This window comes from Lissotriton vulgaris, chromosome 7, assembly GCF_964263255.1.
Source record: "Lissotriton vulgaris chromosome 7, aLisVul1.2, whole genome shotgun sequence".
In the NCBI taxonomy this organism is placed as follows: domain Eukaryota; kingdom Metazoa; phylum Chordata; class Amphibia; order Caudata; family Salamandridae; genus Lissotriton; species Lissotriton vulgaris.
This window is the reverse complement of record NC_141695.1, coordinates 368,175,718-368,201,859: the sequence shown is the minus strand read 5'-3', so window position 1 is coordinate 368,201,859 and position 26,142 is coordinate 368,175,718. Positions and strand designations below refer to the sequence as shown.

The window sequence follows — 26,142 nt, the reverse complement described above, 5'->3', positions numbered from 1 at the left end:
TGATATGTATGTAACATTTTGAAATTGCAAATTTGTGTTAAGAAATCGCAAATTACCACCAACTTGTAGTTGGTGGTAATTTGCGATTTCTTTTAAAAATGCCCTATTTGGCATTTGTGAGGGTGGCATGTGACACACATACATGCCCATAGGGCATGTATGTGTGCCACATGCACACACACATGTAAATTTCAGGGGTGCAGCAGGGTGTCTTTGAGACACCCCTGCACCCTTGAAATAATTCTCAAATTGCAATTAGCAAATTGCGAATTCGCAATTTGAGAATTATTGCACTATCATTTCTATGCCCCTCCTGGTCCATAGGAATGCATTGGAAATAAAGAATAATAAGAAATCGCTAAAAAATAGCGATTGTGTACATACATTCCATTTTGCAAATTCTAAATAGCGATTCGCAAAAAATCGCTATTTAGAATTCGCAAAACGGAATCTTGATTTCATCTGCCCCCTAGGATGGAATATCGACATCACCTAAACATTCTGTAAATCTGGGCAAATCACATAATCTCCCAGTGCCTAGTATTATTTACAACACAGTGTAACAACTTTGGTTGCTGCGCTATGTTGCACATTATTTAATAAATCTACCACTGAGAGTCAAAGCATGCTACGAAGATGAAGAAAAGAAAAATGCTATTCTCTTCTGCGTTGGTGCAGCACAATGAATGGGATTATGATACAGCCTCTATTTTTTAATTCATGGATACTTGTAGCATGATTGAAAAAAAAATGAAAACTGTAAAGAAAACTACAACTTTAAAAGTGTTTCTTAAGAAAGATATAGGCAAAACGTGTTCCAGAATTGCTCACATTCACAGCATTCGGTGTTAAGGTAGTGCAGTTAGATAGTCAGCATACCATTGTATTGTCTACAAATTGAACATAAATGTAGACTCGAAGTAACTGAACTGATGCTACTACTATGAAGTAGCTCCCATAATCCATCCTGCTATAGATAAAATAACAAATTTTTGTTCTGAAAACAAAGTTAGAGAATGTTAAAAAAACATGATTTAAAATACCCTCTCCAATCAGTAGCTGACACAATCAACCTCTGGTTAAGGTTTTTTTTCCAGAAGAGGTGAAAGGTCAGCAGGGATGCCAATCCATTCAGGTAGGAATGCTGCATCGTAGTGGAACAGTTTGAGGAATGGCGAATCAGGCAAGGTGTAGTTGTCAAGGTAGATCACCTCCCCACCCGCGAGGTAACTTGCCCAAATTCCAAAGGTGCCGATGGTCATGATGGTGTGGTTGCAGTGGGCGAGGAGGGCAAAGTCCTTCCCCGGGGATGACTCATTGCTGTCACCAGAGAAGAAGACATCGCCTCTTGAGCTGTTAATATTTTCCTTGCACCACTGCATCCCGTTGCTTGTCACCACAAACACAGGCTCCTCGTATTTGTCTCGAAAATATTTCATAGCCTTTTCTAAGTAGCCTTTATCAGCTACCACCCCTTTCCAGGCGTTGGGCATTGTTATAAGATAGTCCCCTCTTCGAACATGAACCCCAATGTAGGTTACATTCTTCCGGGAGCCCTTTATCTTCTCCAAGTACTGATTGGCCTCCTCCTTGATAAAGTCATGGAACGTGAACTCTCTGAGGATCTCATCTCGAATGTGATGGTAGAATGTCCAAGAGCAGGGATAGCCAGCCAATCTCACATACTTCCCACTGATGTGCTTGTACTCCTCAGACATCCAGTCATGTAGCCAATAATTGTTCCACTTTATTTTATTGACCACACTTTGGTGCATCTGTGGCAGGCGTATCTTGAAAATCGGAGCTAGCCAGTTGAACATTTCTGGCAATATGTAAGCTGGATGCCCGTTGAGTTTGGCCAAAGCATATAGCGTTGCATACTCGCCCATTTGATTTCCTAGACGACCAATGGAATTCACAGTCCATGCCCCATCAACGAGGAGACGCAACTTATTCTGTAAAGTCCTAGGTTCCTCATGGAAGCTGTTAACACGGTGGGAAGAGTATGCAGTTGTCCATTGACTTGGATTATGGTAGTAAAAAGACACAAAGAAAATCCCAAGAAGAGCAGCACAAGGCACGATGAAAAGGAAAGTCTTCCTCCTGGTGCTTCTGGTCACTTGTTGATTCGAATTGATCTTCATTGTTTGACCTAGACAAAAAGAAAAGATTGATAATGAGTTGTCTTCATTCAAGAAATAAAATTCCACCTGCAACTGTTGCTCTTGCCTATAATGTACTGGGTCTCTTGTATGTTGCTCAATGCAAAGATAGAGATGTGTGCCCTTCTACAGGCCCATAGTCTGTGTATGTGTGTATGCCTGAGAGCTTGGAGAATGTCTGTGGGCCCATGTGGTAATGAATGAGTCCAGAGTTGGAAGCTCAGTCTTACTGACTCATAAAACAGCATTTGTGACCCTTTCTGATTCTTAAACTTCCAAACGGGAAATATTTTTTTTTATTCCGTTCATTTAATGACTAAGGACTGCTTTTTTTTAATAAAAGATTTCCCATTTGGCAATTTAATGTGGGAACGTAAGTCTGCTTTCCTTTGCAGTCCTCCATCCCTACATTTCAGGTAACATGTATTAGACAGGTCATCTTGCAACCTCCTGTGAATGGACTGTTTAGAATGTGACCAATTAGTAATTGGTTGCATCTCAAATTTTATTATTGTTGGCAAGCCCACCAGTGTGAGTTGGCACATCTTTAGTTAGTTAATGGGAGTAGTACATACGGCCCTTAATCCTCAAAAGTCTTGGACTGGGTGACACTGGTGCTCTGTTGAATATGTCTACTTGGGGGCTACTTCTTCTGAAGGAGCACTACAAGTGTTCCACGTACGCTTGAATTATGTTACAAAACATATGAATATAATGGGCTTATTCAATTGTAATCTATATAATGTAATCTATACAATAAAATATCCCTGAAAATGCTGTATGTGGGGGGAGCGGGGGGCTGTCATCACGCAGGAGGACCATACTTTATCTTCGATAAGATCTTTAAGATTCTTTCCATTAGCAACGGCAAGTTGTATATTCCCAGCAATCTTTCGGTTAACGCTTTTTACCAAGCTTTTAGACTGGGAAGAATATAAGGGAGTGCTTTTGTGTACATTATCTGTTTTCGTTAAGACAGCTGTCATCATATGGGAAACGCATTGTAACAATCCCCCAGAGCATGGACCAAGTACTTGTGTCCTTTCAATGTTTCTCTTGTGGGAACTACTTTTTTGTTTATGTTCAAACAGTCCTTGCAAGTGCACATTTCTTCCACTGCTTGTCTTGTGAGAGTTTCTTTTTTCTTTACGTTTAATGAGTCCATTACAGTAGATCACATCCGGGTTATTGTTTTTTTCAACACTGGACCTTTATTTCTTTAAGCCCATGTATTTTTCTTTGTTGTACAACAAAATGCAGCATATGCCTTTATGTTTATGCTATTTTGTTTTCATTTTTTGTTATTATTGGGTTAGCTTCCTGTTTAAGTGATGTGCCCACAATCACAGGATGCTGGGGTGATGCCGGCAGTAGTCAACCAGAAGGTATTGGGAACTTTACATGAGCAGCCCTATCATTACAAAACGTCACATACATTTTTTGGGGCACCAGAAAAGTAAGTACTTTGTGGAAAATCAAAGGAGGTTGAATCAATGCTGAGGATCAAACCTGGTTCCATAGGTCCAAAGTCCAAAGGTCCAAAGTCAGTAACTCCCTCATGCAGCCTCTGAGCCACAACCCTTCACATAGTTTTATAGAGCTATAATATATGTTGTATTATCTCTCTTTGTCAATGAAAACCTTTACATTAAAATGAGTGGCAGTGAAGCTAACAGCTCACAAGAGTTACACAGAGTACCACAAACACCACATGTGTAATTGGAATAATGTAATTTTTTAGCTCCTCCCTTTGATTTAGGCTTTTGGATTGCTTCTATACGTAGGTCTCGCCTAGGCATTGCATGAGCTGTATCTTCAAGACATAGTGTATCTAGATACTGGCTTGAAGCACCGCCTATCTTTTTAATTGACTCGTTTTACTGTCCTTCAAAAATGCCTGCTTTTGTTTGGTAAATATGCTTAATAGTCTCTCCTTTGCTCTTTTGTAACCCCACGAGGGCTTCCCCTGTTACATGTATCCTTTCACTTGACCTATTATGGCAGCTACTAAAGGAACTTTTTTTGTACTTGTCTAAGAGCAGTTCACACATGGGATCACTCTGTATTTTCACTCCTCATAATTCTAATCTCGCCGCATTTGCTGTTACATGCAAATACCAAGATCCAATGGCAGACGTGGTTTCCCCAAACAAGGCGTTTATTTTAGGATGCATTTTTTAAGTATGGTCGAAATTTGCAAATTCGCGATCCGCGAATTCGTGCTAAATGGCAAAAAGAAATCAGTGAGTTCACGAATTTTCCTGCGAACTCGCAGATTTTTGTGCCATTTGCATAAATATGTGACCACGTGTGCCTGTAACTTTGCCAGCGCGCCAAAAGACGCTGAGGTCCCTTGAGTGAGCTGGCCATTATAGTGAGGACAGGCGGGGAGACGTTTCATACCGCTAGTGTGTGGTGGATGGGGCCAAAAGGGCGGGGCTTCTATGCGAGTTCACATGCATCTTGTTTATAAAGGGTCAAAGACCAAGCAGAGCAGCAGATGAGGAGAAAGCAGCCTCCTGGTCACAGGAGCTACACGGATGGCGCTCGGGAAACTCATGGATGCAAAAATACGTTTGGCACAGGACCCCAGAATCCTTCAGATGTCCAAGATAGCTCTGCTGCACGTGTTGGTACAAAGCCATTCTGATCCTGCTCAGTGGGTTCAGGCGCATGCAGCTGATGCTGCTGGACAATGTCCCATCTCATACTAAACTGCACCTTACAGGCATATGCTGGCGCTGGGCAGTAGGGTGCAGTTGCATGCGGGTGCTCCACGCCTGGTACATGCGCATACCGGTGCCAGGGGGGACAAGTGTTTATTGGTGCTGTGTAGCAAGTTCTGACTTGACATTTTGACTGCACCAGACAGTGGTACCACCTACATGGATCTGGAGCATCCAGGCACCAGACTTCATGGTGCGAGAGCATAATGGTGCTGTGCGGTACGGGTATATATGTACTGGGGGCAGGGGGCACTTAGCGGAATGTGTGCTCACACCCAGAGGGCTCCCAGGCAATTTAGCACAAATGATTTTCACACTGAGAGGGCTCTGGGGCAGTTCAGCAGCACTGGGGCTCACACCCACGGGGCCCCGGGACAGTTCAGTAGCGCGTGGGCTCACAACCGCTGGGCAGCTCAGCAGCGCAGGGGCTCACACCCACAGGGCTCCCAGGCAGTTTAGCAGCACCACCCTCTGGTTCATCACTGCCACCTTCTGGTTCATCATTGCCATCCTCTGGTACACCACTGCAACCCTCTGGTTCATCACTGCAACCCTCTGGTTCACCACTGCCACCCTCTGGTTCACCACTGTCACCCTCTGGTTCATCACTGTCACCCTCTGGTTCATCACTGCCACCCTCTGGTTCATCACAGCTCCCTCTGGTTCACCAATGCCACCCTCTGGTTCATCATTGTCACACTCTGGTTCATCACTGCCAGCCTCTGGTTCATCACAGCACCCTCTGGTTCACCACTTCCACCCTCTGGTTCACCACTGACACCCTCTGGTTCACCACTGCCACCCTCTGGTTCACCAATGCCACCCTCTGGTTCACCACTGTCCCCCTCTCGTTCATCACTGTCACCCTCTGGTTCATCACTGCCACCCTCTGGTTCGTCTGGTTCACCACTGCCACCCTCTGGTTCACCAATGCCACCCTCTGGTTTACCACTGTCACCCTCTCGTTCATCACTGTCACCCTCTGGTTCATCACTGCCACCCTCTGGTTCATCATTGTCACCCTCTGGTTCATCACTGCCACCCTCTGGTTCATCATTGTCACCCTCTGGTTCATCACTGCCACCATCTGGTTCATCACAGCACCCTCTGGTTCACCACTGCCACCCTCTGGTTCATCACTGCCACCCTCTGGTTCACCACTGCCACCCTCTGGTTCATCACTGCCACCCTCTGGTTCACCACTGACACCCTCTGGTTCACCACTGCCACCCTCTGGGTTACCACTGCCACCCTCTGGTTCACAACTGTCACCCTCTGGTTCATCACTGTCACCCTCTGGTTCATCACTGCAACCCTCTGGTTCATCACAGCACCCTCTGGTTCACCACTGCCACCCTCTCATTCATCATTGTCACCCTCTGGTTCATCACTGCCACCCTCTGGTTCATCACAGCACCCTCTGGTTCACCACTGCCACCCTCTGGTTCATCACTGCCACCCTCTGGTTCATCACTGTCACCCTCTGGTTCATCACTGTCACCCTCTGGTTCACCGCTGCCACCCTCTGGTTCATCACTGCCCCCCTCTGGTTCACCACTGTCACCCTCCGGTTGATCACTGCCATCCTCTGGTTCATCACAGAACCCTCTGGTTCACCACTGCCACCCTCTGGTTCATCACTGATACCCTCTAGTTCATCACTGCCACCCTCTGGTTCACCACTGCCACCCTCTGGATCATCACCGTCACCCTCTGGTTCATCACTGCCACCCTCTGGTTCACCACTGCCACCTTCTGGTTCATCACTGCCACCCTCTGGTTCACCGCTGCCACCCTCTGGTTCATCACTGCCCCCCTCTGGTTCACCACTGTCACCCTCCGGTTGATCACTGCCATCCTCTGGTTCATCACAGAACCCTCTGGTTCACCACTGCCACCCTCTGGTTCATCACTGATACCCTCTAGTTCATCACTGCCACCCTCTGGTTCACCACTGCCACCCTCTGGATCATCACCGTCACCCTCTGGTTCATCACTGCCACCCTCTGGTTCACCACTGCCACCCTCTGGTTCACCACTGCCACCCTCTGGTTCACCCTTGTCACCATCTGGTTCATCACAGCACCCTCTGGTTCACCACTGCCACCCTCTGGTTCACCCCTGTCACCACCTGGTTCATCACTGCCACCCTCTGGTTCATCACAGCCACCCTCTGGTTTACCACTGCCACCCTCTGGTTCATCACTGACACCCTCTAGTTCACCACTGACACCCTCTGGTTCATCACTGCCACCCTCTGGTTCACACTGCGACCCTCTGGTTCATCACTGTCACACTCTGGTTCATCACTGCCACCCTCTGGTTCATCACAACACCCTCTGGGTCACCACTGCCACCCTCTGGTTCACCACTGCCACCCTCTGGTTCATCACTGCTACTCTCTGGTTCACCACTGCCACCCTCTGGTTCACCACTGCCACCCTCTGGTTCACCACTGCCACCCTCTGGTTCATCACAGCTACCTCTGGTTCACCACTGCCACCCTCTGGTTCACCCCTGTCACCACCTGGTTCATCACTGCCACCCTCTGGTTCATCACAGCCACCCTCTGGTTCACCTCACCACTGCCACCCTCTGGTTCACGACTGCCACCCTCTTGTTCATCACAACACCCTCTGGTTCACCACTGCCACCCTCTGGTTCATCACTGCCACCCTCTGGTTCATCACAGCCACCCTCTGGTTTACCACTGCCACCCTCTGGTTCATCACTGACACCCTCTAGTTCACCACTGACACCCTCTGGTACATCACTGCCACCCTCTGGTTCACACTGCGACCCTCTGGTTCATCACTGTCACCCTCTGGTTCATCACTGCCACCCTCTGGTTCATCACAACACCCTCTGGTTCACCACTACCACCCTCTGGTTTACCACTGCCACCCTCTGGTTCATGACTGCTACCGTCTGGTTCACCACTGCCACCCTCTGGTTCACCACTGCCACCCTCTGGTTCATCACAGCTCCCTCTGGTTCACCACTGCACCCTCTGGTTCACCCCTGTCACCACCTGGTTAATTACTGCCACCCTCTGGTTCACCTCACCACTACCACCCTCTGGTTCATCACTGACACTCTCTAGTTCACCAATGTCTTCATCTGTAACAATTTAATTCCTTTTTGAAAAGGACAGTAGAGGGATACATTTGACTTCAAAGGGCAAGGAGTTCCATATCTTTGGGTGATACCCGAGAAGGCTTGATTGTAGGTTTTTCTTTTCTTTTCTTTAATTTTTGTGGTTTGAATAGTAAAGTTCTGGCACTTCTAGAGGCTCTCGATCCACCTGAGAGCTCCGGTTTTTGGTGGTATCCGGTCTTCATATGGGGGCCAGTCAGGGATATCATATCTGGCGAAATGTGATTGTGTCTTTAAGCGCCTGTTAAGAGCCTTGCAGCAGAATTGAAGGCAGCCCTAAGAGGAGCCGTCTTCGATCTTGAAAGGCCGCAAAGGGTTGCGCTACCATAGTCCAGCTTTAAAATCACTAAGGCTTGCACCGGAGCCTTTAAGTTATGTGAAGGGAGAAAAGGTTTTATTTTCCTTAAGATGCTGAGTTGGAAGTTCGCTCATTTGGTGAGTGTACTAATGTGCTTCTGCATGCTCAGACTTTTGTCTAGCATTATACCCAAAGAGGTTGTGGAGTCAACAATGTGTGGTGTTCAATTAAGAGCTGTTAGCTCTATGACTGGAGATTGCTTGGGTGCTCGATTAAGAGGAATTCCTTTTTAAGAGTGTTTAACTTCAGGTTATGTGTCTGCCAGCTTTGTGTTTTCAGTAAGACTTGAGGGAACTGATGTCCTCAGGGGAGGATATCTTCAGGTAACTTTGGGTATCATCAGCATACATGTGATAATAAATACTGTATAATTTCAGAATTTCTGTTTGTTAAAGGAACAATGAACAGGTTGATGAGCCTGGGTTCTGTACTATGACCCTGGTGGAAACCGGATTGAAATTGGTCCAAGAGTTGAAATTGATCAATGTGATTACACAGTTAGATGTGCACACAATTCTCCAGGAGTGTGACAATGTGGGGATGTTAGAAATTGGGCAGAAGTTGTGTAGGTCAGTGGGATCTGCTGATGGTTTCTTTACAACTTCAAAAGTGCTGCATTTTATAGTTTCTATTCAAAGCCACAATATATTATGTTACATTGGTAACAATTTGCAAATTAAAAATATTTTCACGTTCATGAAAGATTAAAAATGGCTTGATATAATGTATATCATCTCAAAGTATCCGATGGTGAAGTAGCCTGTGGAAAAGGTTTCCTTTCAGGCATGGCTGATACTTTTGATCAGAGGACAAGGATTGAGACGGACTGCTGCCAGCTGTGGTTAACCTGCAAAGCATCCTCCCTGGCTCCTCTCAGAGATATCATTTTGCATGCACAACTATTATTGCATTCCTGAGCCAACGGCGGAAATTCGCAGATATCCGCGTGAGCTGGTTAAAATTGAAAGAGCCACCAAATCCTCAGCATAAAGGGATGAGGATTTGGGGACGGCTGCCAAAACATTTCCTGCTTCCAGAAGCTCTTTGCAGCCACTTTCTACGACATTAGCTCTTTACTGATCTTGTGGTGAATAAGAGCATGCTGATCAGCTATGGGTGAGGCTTGCGCCAGGGATGTTGCACAAGAGCAAGAGTTCCGCCAGCACTGTACTTTAAACTCCTATTATCCTGGGGAATTAAATTATTTCAGATCACTGATTCTGCCCTAGTTCCTATGTGTGTATTAGAGTTTTAGGCAGGGCTCTTTCAATAATAAAATGTTATTTAATTTTTTTTAAATATATTCTTGCATTTCTATCACAAAGGTACTCCGGCCAGTGACAGTTATTAGGCTTTGCAGCACTCTCACAGAAGAATTCTGAATGCCTATCTGTTCTGTGAAGACGTTGTCATAAAGTCTCCTTTTTAAACAGAGATATAAAGTCAACCGTACATAAAATATTTGAACCTCCTGGAACCTGACATTTTCTTAGACTCATTCATGGTTTCTATGAGTATTAAGAACCTTTTGGAACTAAATGTCTAAATTTCCATTACCGTTGGCCCATGTATAGTGTAGGTCACATCAAATGGAAATAATCTTGTATTCTTATAATCACGTTTAATTTGGGAATGCACCAGACAGCAATGATGAAACAAAAATACTTGGATGCTTCCACTTGTTTCCTAGTGTGGGTGCACTTTGATCTGATTTAAATTCTCTCCAATATTTCCTGTACATGCTCGTGTCTGTTTGCCGATTTGGGAGTGCATGAGTTAAGACTTAGGGCCTTATTTTGAATTTAGCTGTATTATGGACCACCAAAGCCACGGCTCTGGCCGCACCAGTGGTCTGGCAGCCCTATTACAAGTTGGGCTGTTGGATCGCCATGGGACTGCTGCAGATCCCTGGCGTTCTTGCAACGGTTTGAGGCCCCTAAAATGCTGGTGGTGCTGCTGCGGCACCGTCAAGCATATTAAGAGTTTCCTCGCCATCACAGCTGTCACGGCAGTGAGTCTGCCATTAAAAGTTTGGTGGTGAGGAAACAAGGGGGGCCCTGTTGCCTCTGCACCAGGGGATGCATGCATGGGGGCAGATAGTGTGTCCCCCTGCATGAATGCACCCCAGTTCCTGCAGGGCATAGACTGGCACAGTCCATGTCCTGCAGGAATGTGCATTGGTGTTCTCATTGTGGTGCCATGATATGGCTCACATACGAGCACTGCGCTGTTGTGTGCCAGCCACAGCAGGACTGCCCAATCTGGATTCCAGTCCGAGTCCGGCGGGCAATCTTATTATGGCTTTGGCAGTGTGGCAGTAGGACGCTGGTGTGACGGACCGCTGCCACATCGCAAAAGTCATAATAATGCTCTTAGTGTTCAAATTAAGGTGAAGGTTCACGGTTAAGGTTATGCTTCTAATTGGAGGGCTGGGGTTAGTTCTAGGTTATTTTTGTTGAAAATGGTGACCGGTCCCGCTACAATGAATCGCCCCTCTCCTTCTTCCGCGCTGGATCTCCTCGATTCAGTCTTTGCTCACCCTCCCTTACCCCTTCCTGTGCCACCTTTGTCTGCTCTCCAGCTTTGAGGGCTCGCTGCTGCTCCGGGCGTGTTTCTACTCAAATAAAACTTCCAGCAACATTTTAATAGCTCGGTACACGTATCTAAAGTCTTCAATAAACCTGCTGTCCTTCCCTTTTAGCAGACAGGTGATTTATGTCTTAAGATAATAAAAGACCACTTTTCAAACAGGTGGTAAACACCAGGAATGCGATTGGGAAACCTTGAAAACATAACCAGCACCTTCTGGAAGATGGTCACATAGGTTGAAAAATGCCAAAGTTTGTACCTTTAATGTTTGGGCAAACTACTAGCACCACCCTCCCTCCCCACCACACCCTACTGAAGTGCAAGCCCTGAATGGAGCACCATATTCTTGGATGTTTCTTGCAGCGTCATCATGGTGTCTTATCAGGTACTGAGCACTTTACAGAGTAAACATGTAGAACTGTAAAAAGCATGCACTGCTTTTGAAAAACGCAATCACTGCAAACAAAGTAAGGTTTGAGGCTCGTGAGCATGCATGGACTGGAAACATAAACATCAGGTGAAAGAAATGTGTGTTTACCTGTTCCACATTGCACTGAGCGAGTGAACCAGTCCTTTTCTAAGACACTCCACCACACCATGCCACATAATTCCAATCAGCATAATTTCACTAAGCATTACACACTTCCACGCCGCTCAATTCAACTCTACACATTTCCATTCTACAACACATAATTTGACAACTAACCTCATAATTCAGCTCAACAATACAATTACACAACACACCATGTGCATCTAGTCCACACCACAGAATTCCACATCATGCCACAAAATTCAACAACACAGCACATAATTAAACTCCACAATTTACCACTACACAACATAAAATGCTATTCTAAATAATTCCTTTACTTTATTTTATTTATTTATTTATTTATTTTTAGAGTTTTCTATAGCGCGAACTTGAACCGATTAGGTTATCAGAGCGCTTTACATAGCACCAGTTCCGTTACAAGTTATCACAGCAGTTTACATAGAATCAGTTACGTTGCACATTTCAGGATCTTGAACCGATTAGGTTATCAAAGCGCTTTACATAGGACAGCCTTCGATGTCCAGTGCCCTCCTCCGCCGTGTAGCGGGGGACCTCTTCCAGCCCTCCGAAGTCGTCGAGCTGTCGGGACTAGGCTCCTGGAATTTCAGCTGCCCCTTTACAACTAATTTGTTTGAGGTCATGCAAACACTAGTGATAAGGGTCAATTACGTACACATAGGAAGGGATATGACTGGCCAAACTCTAGAAGACGCATAGGGGTGGAATATGGTGTAAGGACTTCAGCGAATACCAAAGCTTAACATTATTGCAATCGGTCAAAGGTCTACTGTATACACTAGTGATTAGAGTCATCTCTACACACATAGGGAGGGGATATGACTGGATAAACTCCAGGAGTCACATAGGCATGGTATATGGTGCTAGGTCTAAAGCAGATACCATTAACTAGAGTCACTACACAAGACAAAGCAGAGTTCCATAAGTGTGGATGCAGCCACAGCACAAAGGGAGGGTGGGAGGGATGCAAGGGCATGGAGAGAAGGGGAAGCACAACAGGGAGGAAACATTTGAGGGTCATCCACAGTGAGAAGGGCTGAGACCAGGGGCATGGTAGGGGGCAAGAGCCCAGAGAAACTGTCCGAGAACAGCAGCAAAGTGTTGGTCAGAATAGAGCAAAAGTCAAGAAGTCCAGCAGAGAAGGTGGGAGCCCAGGTGAGGGATGACGCCGGAGGCCAGCCGCAGGCACGTCGCCATCCTGGAGAGCCTGCAGCCATCCGGCTCGGTGGGCGCGAGAGAGCGCAAGGTGGCGAAGGTGCAGGTGCGATCACGCGTTGTCCGTGAGGCGCTGCCACGGCAGCTGGTGGGCCGTGCGTGGATACAACCGCCCTGGAAGATGTGTGGCCTCCGGGAGACACGAGCAGCCCATTCAGCACCGGAGCCATTGGTGCCATGCTGCAGGGGGCAGGACAATAGGGGGTAATCTGGGCTCCTTTTCCACAATTGGCGTCCCAACGCGGGGTCCATCAGTGACATAAGGTTCGGTAAGAGAGATCCAGACGAAGAAGTGAACATCTAAATGATCGGGGTATGCATGCCTTGAGAGGGCCCTCGCCCGGCTGACGATCGAAAGAACTTCACCAATTCTGAACGGACCTCTCTTGAGTGACCTATTGTCCTGACTGGAATACCACAGGAATGCTACATGGAGTAAGAGAACGATCGGGCGCTGGAGGAGGGAGATGAAGAACTGTCCGCATGGTCCGGTCCGGGTAAGATTAAGTAGGGTGTTTTTACGCCTGATTGGTAGGGTGGTTCTATCCACCTGATTGATTGATTGTTTGTATTGAAATCGGTATTTGTATACTGATATTGTTGGTATTGGTTCATTTAGCTTTGAATGCTACTTGACATATTGGTTCTCTTTTGAGAACGAGACATTCTCTGTTTGCAAACAGCGGCGAATAGGAACGTCGTCCCTCTTTGCAGATAGAGAAGGGTAGGTAATGCAGACTTTTGTCCCCGTTGTAATCCGTCATGCCTACTTTTCTCCCCACTGGATTGTTTGAAATCGATTAATAATCGATTGTTGCTCTTTGAGATCTTCCCTGTCTACAAAGTGAGACGAGTAGAAATATTCTGTCTTCCTTTCTGGATAGCGAAGGGCAGGTAATGCAGACGTTTGTCCCCGTTGTAATACGTCATGCCTGTTTTTCTCCCCACTGATTGGTTGGTTGCCTGGACATTGTTGTTCCAGGAATTGTTTCGTTTGAGGTATTTTCTGCCTGCAAACAACGTGGAGTAGAAATATTCTATCTAGTCTTTGCAAGTAGTAAAGGGTAGGTTATGCCCCTTTGTGAATTCGTCAGTCCTACCCACTCCCCACTGTTTGGTTATTTGGGGGGTAGCTCGCATGGTCCGCCCAGGAGACTACCCTTATGGAGGACATATGCTCCCCGCTCATGGGCCATTTAGTGGAAGTAGACCATCTGGTCCGTCCAGGAGGCTACCCTAGTAAGGGGAAGTACATCGCTCGGTCTGTCCAGGATGATACCCTAATGAAGGAATATATGTTCCCCTTTTTGATCGATAATCTCGTTCCACCCCGGACCATTTTATTGGAGGGAACTCGTCTGGTCCGTCCAGAAGTACCCCCCTAGTGAAAAGGACACATAAAAATATGAAGTGATCACCGTTCCCTACTAACAGAAAGCTTTAGCTCGAAACACGCTAAGGAAGAGAAAGAAAAATAAAAAGAAATCAGGCTAAGTCAGTAAACCCCTGATGAGCTTTTGACTTCACTAAAAATAAGAAACATTAGAAATAGTTCGTAATAAGAAATGTAAAATGGCGAAAAGTTTGTCAACAAAAATAGCCACGAGGTAGCTAGGCTCCACTGCCTGTTCCTGCTCCCAACATGTCTGCCTCATTGCCCGCCACGCCCAAAATAACGGTCACATGAAATAGAAACAATTCAATAGGTACCTACCCCCATTCCGGAAGATCCCGAAATGCAACAGGTCCGCGGTTACGCCCATCCGGAAGGCGAGGCCTCGAGGCACGAGGGGCTCGCCTGGCCACGGTCGGGGGGAGATGATGTTGGGCAGGCGGTCCAAAGAATGGCAAGGACCTCTCCATCTCTTCTCTTCTGCCGCCCTGCAGGCCGCGGGGAGAGAGGGGGCTGTCTTGCCTCAGCCACCGACCACCCCTCTCTCTCACCCGATCCGGCTTTCGTTGATGGGCGAAGCCAAGGCAAGGATGGCGGCATTTCTTTGTGCAATAATGGCCGCAACTACACCCAACGCCTGACAGTTGCAGGTAGTCCCGCCACATGCCATCGCCTGCATAGTTACAGGTAGTCCCGCCACATGTCGACGCCTGGACAGTTCCAGGTAGTCCCGCCACATGTCAAGAGAAAAGGGGGGGCTGTCTTGCCTCAGCCGCCGACCACCCCCCCATCTTCAATAGCCAGCACGACCAATGTCGAAGCGACGGAGCCGAGGAACGGCGCAGGGTCGCTGGAAGGCGGCGCGAACGAGCCTCCCCCACCTCCCTCCAGGTGGAGGCTTCCAGCGACACCCCAATGCTCTTACTTAAAGAGGGTCAACATCAAAAAGCGGTCTTCTGCCCAGGACGGGCACACGCTCCATGCCTTCTCTCCTCAACCTTGAAGATTCTATAAGAGCCGGGGGGCACCCCGATCCCTCCGCATGGGCGCCCCCGCCCCCTCACTGGGAACAACGACATCGGTGCAACTCCTGCCGGCGCCAGCCTCGGATAGGAAATGGCTAAAATGCAGCCACGGCACAGACTTGTTCAGTTCCGGTGGAACACCAGAATGACCCGGTAGGAAAATTGTTGCCGCCCTCCCCACTCTTTGACTAATGGTCCATATTGTTAGAACTGTTAAACCACATGATTCAAAATTTTTTGAACTTCCAACGGAAGGTTCTGGTCCAACCACGAGTCATTGGAGATATTCTGACTGCGCTGGAACTCGCCTGGCCCCACCCAAAATGGCGCCGACACAAAATGAGACTTTTGAATAAACTTTATTGCACCCTGACCACGATGCTTTTTGCACCGAGATATGTATGTAGTTTTCTTGGATAATGAAAGTAGATACGAAGGATATTGAGTATGTATGTGCTTGGACAATGAACTGACTTAGGGTGGGTACTGATTATGATTTGGAAAATGAATTGGCGTAATTTAGGTAATGAATGAATATTGGATAATGAAGTTATGAATTTATTAAAGATGAATTACTGACATGCATCATGCTTGCTCTGTAGGGAAGTTTTAATACGATTTTATTGCACTGCTGCACTTTATGCAATGAACTGTCACCAGCTTCGTTCTTCTTATATACAGTTTCAATCTGCTTCGTAGCCGGCCCACTGAGTTGTAGGCCTGTACTTGTACCTCAACACTTTTTATTAAAAGTATTTTGAAAAAGAAAGCATGGTTGTAGCAGTTGCATTAATGAATTTTGGATGTTTTTCTACTATGAGCGAAGAATAAGTATGATGAAAACTGAAGGTTGAAAAGGATCAGATATTTAGCAGCTACATTATGTGTCACAGGCAGGCAGAAAAGCGTTTTAGACACCCTTAAAACGACACCACAGAAATGCCACCTGACCGTCACCCTTGCACCCGACAAAGAGGGTTACGACCAAAGTAACTCATGTAGATACGCAGATCGTCAATGATTATCTATCTGACATTGCTGGTCCCTCTGGGCTTAAACGCCGAGATGGTAACGAAATGCAGTACGTGGAGATAGGTCGAGTATGTGGTAGGTAAAAACATTTTCAGACTACTGCATGCTGATGTACTTTGAATGCTGCCCCCCACCCCTTCTTTTTCCTCCCTTCTGCAGGTCACGTCAGAACGTCGGCTGAAGTGTGGGAGAGCGATGGTCGGACCACCGACGAAAAGGGAAAGAGGGAATATGTGTGTAGTCGTTATAACGATAAGTTTTTAAAAGACGTAGACTTAACATGACTGTTCCTCCTTAGAACATAGCGACTGAGAGGATGGACTGACATAGAAACTGGACAGGTACTGAATGACGAAAAATTGACTAGGAAGGACGCGTTAACTAATGTAACTGGACGTTTGACTAGGTAGGGAAAGGACAAAGAAAAATATACGGGTAAGGGTTGCCACGGCACCACCCGTCTGGGAAGTTAGAAATGTTGCTGATGTTCAAAATGCACTGCCCCCTTTCTCACACTCTTATAGATATAGCCAAGCTGTCCGACTGTTCTCCCGATCAATACTTGCCGTTGCCTCAGCCTGGAGAACTTCCCACCAAAGGAAGGAACTGAAAAATGGTTTAAAGATCCAACAATGGGTAAATAGCGCGACCAGGTTAATTTCTGATCGACTTACCGAGGTGTAAGTATTGGCAATTGAGAACGCTCGCAGGGATAACAAGCGAGAAGAAAAAGGAGGGAAGGGTAGAAAGAGCTAAGCACGTAGATAAATAGGATAGTAAAGATACGTAGGATATAATATGAATTTTGTTGGCCACCTGTCGTTTTCTGTTTGTCGTGGATGTCTTATATATGTGTAGTACATGTGTTGTCTTCCCTGTCCGAGTTTTGTGTGTATATAATGTACGGATTTATGTCTTCCCTCTGCCTGTGTTTACGTGTTACCTGACCTTTGCTGTTCCGTGTTGTGAGCGCACTAAATGACGTATTTTCGTACACGTCTCTCTCTCTCTCTCTCTCTCTCTCTCTCTCTCTCTCTCTCTCTCTCTCTCTCTCTCTCTCTCTCTCTCTCACCACCCTCTTATCTCTCTCTCTCTCTCTCTCTCTCTCTCTCTCTCTCTCTACATGTCATACGTGTACCGAATGGCTCGTTTAGATTGCGGACGACTCTCACTCTCTATGAGAGTCTCCCTATTTTCTCTCCCTCTTTTTGGTAAAATTGTGCCCCACCGGCACCAGTCTGATTTGATACATATTGAACGCGAAGGTGTTCAACGAAATTGACCGAAACTAAAATGATTGTATCTCGCCATATTACTGCCTCTCCTTTCTGCAAAATGAATGAACTTGAATTGGCTGAAAAGGAAAGGACAGGCAAGACGACTAAAGTCCCCCAAATCTGGCCATTTATAGGGGAACTGTACGTCAATGGCACCTTATGTCTGTTCGTCAGAGACGAACGCCAACGTCTAGATTGACCCCCAACGCCCAGATTGCCCCACCCCCCTTTTTGCACCCAAGCGCGAGCACCCGAAGCATCCCCGCCCCATTTTGATAGACCCCAGTTGCTGTCCCGGATATAAACATGATGACCATGAGTAACTGTTGACCCCCGAGAACACCTTGTTCTGCCTGACTCTCGATGATGGGAAGGGGTCCCAGTAAACATGAACAATAATAACAAAGAAAATATAAACAATCAAAGAAACCAATCATAAAGACACATTGTTTTATTCACAATGTGCTAGTATCATGTATATACGTCACTTTAAACATACATTGATCAGTGACTATTTTGTAGTGCCCCAAAGGTTGGGAAAGGAGGGGGGGTTTGTGATACGTGTGGGTAATAGGTGAAGGAAAAGAGGGTTTGCAGTGACAGTAAAATCGGCGAATAAGAGTAATTCAATGTAGTTACATATCAATGTACCCAGAAAAAGACCAATAGGTTCATATAAATTCTTTCACAAAAATCATACTCCAAATGCACAACTAATGAAAGCAATAGGGTGTGGAGTTGACTGCAAAAAACAAAGTGATGTCGACGTTTCGACCCTCGTTCGCAGATGTGGGTTTAAATCTTGCCGTGGGGTCTTCCTCAGGACTGGGGAGATGGGGGCACGTGACCACCGAGGTGGTGTGCAAAAGGACCCGTTAGGTGGAGGGTAGATGTCAGCAGTAGATCGAGGTACCACACGGAACCGCCTAATGAATTATTGGTCGGGGGTCCGTAGAAGCATCAAAAGGGACAGTAGCTCCGACAGCCGTATTGATTCAACTTTCGGCGTGGGGTAGCAGGCACTCGCGCTGTGGCGTCGAGTCCGTGGCAGGACGGTGTGAGGAATTAATCCGGAGCCGTTCACTGCTCGCCGAGGGAATGGCGAAGCAGAGTTCCGCTTACAGGGATGCGGAACTCTGCTTCGCCATTCCCTCGGCGAGCAGTGAACGGCTCCGGATTAATTCCTCACACCGTCCTGCCACGGACTCGACGCCACAGCGCGAGTGCCTGCTACCCCACGCCAAAAGTTGAATCAATACGGCTGTCGGAGCTACTGTCCCTTTTGATGCTTCTACGGACCCCCGACCAATAATTCATTAGGCGGTTCCGTGTGGTACCTCGATCTACTGCTGACATCTACCCTCCACCTAACGGGTCCTTTTGCACACCACCTCGGTGGTCACGTGCCCCCATCTCCCCAGTCCTGAGGAAGACCCCACGGCAAGATTTAAACCCACATCTGCGAACGAGGGTCGAAACGTCGACATCACTTTGTTTTTTGCAGTCAACTCCACACCCTATTGCTTTCATTAGTTGTGCATTTGGAGTATGATTTTTGTGAAAGAATTTATATGAACCTATTGGTCTTTTTCTGGGTACATTGATATGTAACTACATTGAATTACTCTTATTCGCCGATTTTACTGACACTGCAAACCCTCTTTTCCTTCACCTATTACCCACACGTATCACAAACCCCCCCTCCTTTCCCAACCTTTGGGGCACTACAAAATAGTCACTGATCAATGTATGTTTAAAGTGACGTATATACATGATACTAGCACATTGTGAATAAAACAATGTGTCTTTATGATTGGTTTCTTTGATTGTTTATATTTTCTTTGTTATTATTGTTCATGTTTACTGGGACCCCTTCCCATATCTCAATTGATAACCCAGGTCCCCGTAACTTTATCTGGGTACAACCCCCCTCTTTATAGTTGACTCTCGATGATGGCACCCCCGCCCTGTTTGAAAAGATTAGCCAGTACTGAAGTGAAATGCCGTAATGTTGAATATGATGAAATGCACAGTTGATGGGAATATCATTTACCCTCACTTGAGTTATAAATAGGACGATGAATAAACCTGCGATAAACTCAGTAGGAATGGTGCCGAGCATAAGGCGCCGCCAAACGGATTGTTTAGGGAACAGGACTGTGGTCTAACAGCAGAGGACTGACCGCACTCTGCAACGTGTAAGGACAGAACAGAGCTGGACATATAGCTCCCCCGCCGGTGCTCAACAGCGCCAACAAAAGTACACGGACTAGAGCCTACCAGTGATGGCTCAATGATAAAAAGACACTGTGGCGAAGAAATCTTGTGTATTGAACTGAATTCCGCTCTCAACTACCTGGTCAAAACTGTTCATTGGTCACATTTTAAGTCAGAAAGATTTTTGCTATGTAGTGCGTTTAATTGTTAGGAACACAACGAAAATGCAATTTTCTATGTGCTGCATTCTGCCCATCACCTCGACTGTCTATGATTGTACGCCAAATGTTAGTATCGACAAAATGCTAATTCATCAACGATGCCTGTCCACCTGTAAAAACATCAATTGCAAAAATGACTGCTGTTATGTAAAAAGGGGCGACTGTGAAAGTTGAAGAAATTGATGTACATAGACAGCATTCATTCCCCTTCTTCTCCCCCTCCTCTCCCTGTGAGCACCATGAATACTGTAAAATATTGACCGTATCACCCTGCCAGTAAGAGCCCATACCCCTATGCATATGTACAGCCATTCTAGGCACCATGGCCTTTAACCCATTGGAATCCCCGGCTTCCCTCCTGCGCGTATCTTAAACTACCCCTCCCTCTGCGCGACCCTGCTGTGAAAGGCAACTCTCCTGCTTGACTCGCACAAAACTCCCCCCCCACTCCCTCTTGAAGAGGCATCCTTCGCCCTGGCTGACGTAGCCCTCCCCAGCTGCACCTGACTGCCCCCGCTCTCTCATGTACGGGTCATCAGATCTCTCTCTCTCTCTGTGTGTGACTCCGTCCCTGTGTCCACCCTGGCTACCCCTCCCCTCTCCTCACATGGGCAAGTCATAAAATTTCTTCTTCTGCAAGGCCCTGTCCTTGAGAGTAACGGCCGCGCCTGACCAACACCTCCTTTCCTTCCATGAATGCCCCTCTGTTGACGAGCCTTCCCTCCGCGCCCGATTGTCCACGCGGCATGAATACCACTTCTTTGATGACCCCTTCCCCCGAGTCCGGCTGACCACACATGTCCGAGGCCATCGCCTAAGCCAGGAGATACCATTTACTGCCCTTATTGTATGAAGTCACTCCTCTTCAAAGGATCCACTATTGATCCTAGCCACCCCACCCCCGGGGCTATGATCAGGCGTACACATCCTACGGAACACTCAGCTGCGTGATTGCCCTCCACTCTTATCAGCAGGTCAAGGGTCCCCATTGTGAACATATGTGGGGTAGGATTGACACGAGGATTATAGGGATGTCTTTCTTTTGCGTCATACTGTCCTGATTGTACTATCAAGTGTTTTGTAAGGTATAAAAGCAAGAGTATCAGCTCACTTGTTAGAGCACCTCCCGAAAGACACTGTGTTTCGTGTCCGAAATGACTAATTCCAGTACACTTAATACTGCATAATTACTGTACACGTTTCCACTGCACACCATACCACATAATTCCACTCCACTAATTCACTCCACACCACACAATTACACAACTAACAATTCCAATCCAATTTACATAATCCTACTCCACACCACATACATCAACTCCACTCCAAAAACAAAACACATGGGTAAAAGACATTGTCATTTACAACACCATCAGCTCTAACTCTCACTAAAGCGAGACCTATTGCAACACAAATGCTTGGTAACATATATATTATATATTGTGCTCTTTCGAGTCCTACATTTTCACTATTATAGCTTGTTGGCTAAACAACTTTTATGGTTTTCTTAACTGAACTGTCTTTTCCGAAAACATTGTTTTTATGTGCATACTTTCAGAGTTATCTATTTCTGTGCTGTCTAGTATTCGGTTCTTCTTGTGTGTCCCTTTCTCTCTACCCCATGTTGCTTTACGAACTTCCTTTTTCCCTTCACACTTCCCGTGCTGTTGGGGAACATCCATTACGATGCGGTCTTTACACGGTACTACCATTACAATGCTGCTTTTTCAACGCAAGTCGTTACGAATAGTAAATTGTACTATTCCTAAGTCCAGCACCCTACAGCGCAAGTTGTGGTAACGACTTACATTGTAAAACCAGCGTTGTAATGGTAGTGTGGTGTAAAGACCGCGTCGTAACGACATACATCCGTGCTGTTGATCCTCCTCCTCTCCCACTCCTTCATTGATCTAATCCCGCTGTCATGTTCCTTAGCTCCCCCAAAGACCCTACACTTTCCATGATTACTATCGTGTAGACAGGACAGCCTGGTCGTTCACTTCTTGTAGGTGATGGTGTGCAACAATGCACCCTGAGAGGAGGGGGGAGGGACTGCGAGAAGCAACAACCATACCGCATGGTGGAAAGATAATAGGGCATCACGACTAGACTCTGCAGGTGTCACGGTGTGAAACTTGTAGTGTTGACAAATAAACTGAAAACCCCCAAAATAGAGTTCAATTAACACAATGCACCATGAGGGTAAACGTTAATTTAAAAATTAAAAGCTACAGAAAGTGCTTGAAAGGTTTCTTACTAATGTGATTATGCTAGCCCACATAACCTTTTTGGTTCTTTTCTTAGCCAATACTTTCTTTTTCAGAATACATACCTAGAAACGGCCTGTTTTTTTTAAAATTAATGTTGTTGATTTTGCTACTTGTTTCTTAAACTCTTTCTGCCCGCATTCCGTTGTGAATGCAAATTCTAAATCGGTGCTACAGCCCCAATGACTTTACGCTGCTAACAGCACACCTAGGAGCAAGATAAGGAAGCGACATGCTTTAAGTCATGGAAGCCCAACATTAATCCAAGAGGACTTTGTGAAAAGTATCATTCTGAGATGAAATAAGTGCTCCCTCAACTGTCATTGTCATGCGCAAGATCAGTTTGGTGTTTTACACAAGTGCATATTAAGTGATTTGCTCAGAATCACAGGCTTTTTAATCTGACGCCGGGACTCTAACTTGGGGGCATATGAACAAGTCCCTATCGCCACCACAAGGTTCCTTTTACCTAATTTCTGGTGGCAAATCCAATAGGGGCTGGCTTTATTTATTAGCAGCATTTAAGCCACTTAACATTGCTTAACGCTTCCTTGTAAATAAGGCCCCCTTTCACCCTATGGTTAGCGTGAAAGGGGTGCGCAGTGGATGTTGTGGTGGGCGTTCCACCGAAACACCCATTCTTTTTTACACTGCCCCCTATGTACAAGGGTGGCTTACATAGAAGGCAGCACCAAAATTAAGACCAGGGAAAACCTGGTCTTAAGTTGGCAAAACGAGAGAAATGCATTATTTCTCCTGTTTTTGCTTTTTCCATGTGTGCTACCTTGTGCAACACACATGGAAAAAGCAAAATACCATGGATTATTTATGTAGGGAAAGGTCATCCTTTTGCTACATAAACAATCTTAAAAAGAAAATAGGCCATTTTGTGACTTTCATGTGTGCTGCATTAAGCAGCACACATGGAAAAAGCAAAAACGAGGATTGCTTATGTGCAGGAAGGGACACCTTCCTACACATCAACAATCCTCCTCTGCACGCAGACACCGTTGCGCAAGGGTGGTGCAAGGGTGCCTGCTTTGGTGCTACACTGCAAAGTGTTACACCATCACAGGGGAAACACAGGGCTGAACCATATTGTTGTAAATATGGTGCAGCCTTGTGTTTCAGAAGTGGCAGAAAGAGACTTTTATCCAGGAAGGGTAACGCCTCACTCTGTCACTTCCTTGTTAATATCCCCGTTCACCACGGGGAATAGGTACAAGCCCCCTGTCGCCACCACAACGTCACTTTTACTGATGCTGTGGTGGCGATAGGGGCTTAGCCTTATTTGCAAGGCAGCGTTTAAGCCACTTAGCATGGCTTAACGCTGACTTGTAAATAAGGCTCCCTTTCACACTATTGCTAGCATGAAAGGGGTGGGCAGTGGGTGTTGCGGTGGGCGTTCCACTGCAACACCCATTGTTTTTGACGCTGTCCCCTATGTGCAAGGGTGGCTTACATAGAAGGCAGCACCAAAATTAACCTTATGCGCGCTAGCCTAAGTCCGCTCGCACGCTGAGATTTGCGAAAACGCATGTTACGTGATGAGCTGGGCTCGTCATCAGCGTGCGAGGAGGCTACGCCATGACGAGCCCAGCTCGTCATCAGCGTGGAAGGGGTTAAGACCAGGGAAAACCTTGTCTTAAGTTGGCGAAACAAGGAGAAATGCATTAGTTCTCCTGGTTTTTGCTTGTATCCATGTGTGCTACCTTGTGGAAAAAGGGTATTTCAAGATTGTTTATGTACAGGAAGGGTGACCTTCCTACACATCAACAAAGCACCCGTGCACGCAGACACCCTAGTGCAAGGGTGCTTGTGTTGGTGCTACACTGCTAACTGTAGCGCCATCGCAGGTGGAAACACAAGGCTGCACTATACCGTAAATATGGTGCAGCCTTGTGTTTCAGAAGTGGTGGAGAGAGGCGTGAAGCCAGGAAGGCTAACGCCTCTCCCCGCCACTTCTTTGTAAATTCCCCCCCCCCGCCCCGCGTTTCTAACACCGCATCTCGCTCCTTCAGCTTCTGAGCCAAAGACCTCTTCACAGTATTACTGTTATGACATATGTTGCTTTCCTTTATCTCTCTCTTTGATGCCAAAACAAATACCTGCTAGTCAATGAAGTGCCTTTTATTATCATTTATTACAGCTGAGCCTTCACGAGGGTTACAAAAAGTGCCGCCGCAATGATTTGACGATCACTGATACATCATAAACTGCGCACTGTTACTTTCGCCATCAATAGCTCTAAAAGAAGTTTTTTTAATGTGGCATTTTAATTGCAAACAACAAGTTTCACACATCTGTAATACCTTCATACAATGCCTGCGACTTCATGAGTTCCTCTTACAACACCTAACTACTTCGAATCACATTCATTATTTTTAACCCACCTTTACTGTATGCTGTCTATTTGTCTGAGATTTAATTTTACACATTCATGTCATCTTCTTCCGGGTGCTGCATCTTTACTTTCAGTTATTATGCCTCTGACTGTGCACGTATTTCTTTGTAACTTCTTTCCAAAAACGTTGCCTTCACGGCTATACCTACGGAGTCGGAACTTCGGGTCTCTCTTCTCTCGCGCTCAGATCCTCTGGGTCGCCCCCTCTCTCCAGCCCCCGCCTTTGTTCCGGTTTTGGGTTTGGTTTCATAAACCTCCTTCTTCCCCTTTACACATTTTGTATTTTTATACTCATCCTTCTCTTAACACACGTGCTTTACATACTTTTCACACGTGCTGGTGAGGCAAGCCGACCCCCTACTAAGGGGAAGCTAGAGAGGCAAGAGGCCCCCCTGCTAAGGGGAGGATGAAGAGGCAAGGGTCCCCCTGCTAAGGGGAGACTGGAGAGGCAAGGGGACCCCCTGCTAAGAGGAGGCTAGAGAGGCAAAGAGACCCCCTCCTAAGTGGAGGCTGGAGGGAGGCTCAGAGGCCGGCAGGCAGGGACACCATTGGAGCACAATGCAAAAAAGGCAGGAGTTACAGCTGATATTTATTCCTTTAATAATGCCCAACATAATGACTGCATCGCCGATAACGGTTCAGAATCCCATGTATCTCACAAGGAGTTGGGCTGTGAAACAAAAGTGGCGCGAGTACACATTATAGGGCAACAGACATAAAGAAGAGAAACACTGAATGCAACATTTTGCTCAAGCTACTATTTTGGGCTTAGCTATGCGGGACTATGGTTATAAAGAGTAGTAGCTCTGTGGATCATGTCACAAGAATAATCACTCAGTTAGTTAGGGCTAAGGAGATCATTTAAAATGTTGTGAAGTTGTTTTGGCCCGACTAGGCAAGCTTTTATTTTTTCAGAATTAAACCTTCCTCGAAGCCTGGTATTTCTCCCACATCTAAACAGAGGTGGTGGGATGTGAGTGAAACACATGTTTGATGGAACAGAAACCCTACTAATTCACTGGAAGGCTTCCGAGAACACTGGCAAGCCATGACTCAAACTAACTGGCTGCCACTCCCATGGAAGGATCCAGAAAGAGATAATAGTTGTTCAATATGATTTCACAACCAGAGAGAAGGGTGCTAAGCTAAGCTATGCATAGAAGTGAGAGCAGGATACTAAAAGGAGGGGAGAACTAAATTTGAAAATATAAAGAAATGATCTAACCAGGCAAATGGAGAGGAAAAAAGAAAGGCAGCTTGGTTGGGAGAAGACATCAGATCAAGAGTGTGCCCTGCTTCAAGTGTAGGGCAATCTCAAGTTGGGACAGACCAAGAGCAGTGCATGAGTCTTCTAGACTAACACTGTCTGGTGCAGTGCCCAATTCTAGCTGTAAGTTGAAATCCCCAACAATGAATGTAATAACACCCCCCCCTCCCTTTTCCAAAACATGATGAGTGTCTCATCATGTCAGCATCAGACAGCCAGGTGCTTTACATTCACTAATGTGTAAGAACCTGGCAACGTTAAC

General features: G+C 46.3%; 1 protein-coding gene across 1 annotated transcript in view; it reads right to left on the bottom strand.

The window, feature by feature from the left end:
* Nucleotides 1-321: 321 nt before the first annotated feature.
* Nucleotides 322-26,142, bottom strand: part of LOC147701662 (galactoside alpha-(1,2)-fucosyltransferase 2-like) — a 299,622-nt gene continuing 273,801 nt past the window's right edge. Inside the window, exon 2 of the mRNA XM_086928679.1 lies at nucleotides 322-2,152. Coding sequence (XP_086784805.1) covers nucleotides 1,080-2,144 — 1,065 coding nt within the window. The 5' untranslated portion in view covers nucleotides 2,145-2,152 and the 3' untranslated portion in view covers nucleotides 322-1,079. The remainder of the gene's footprint in view (nucleotides 2,153-26,142) is intronic.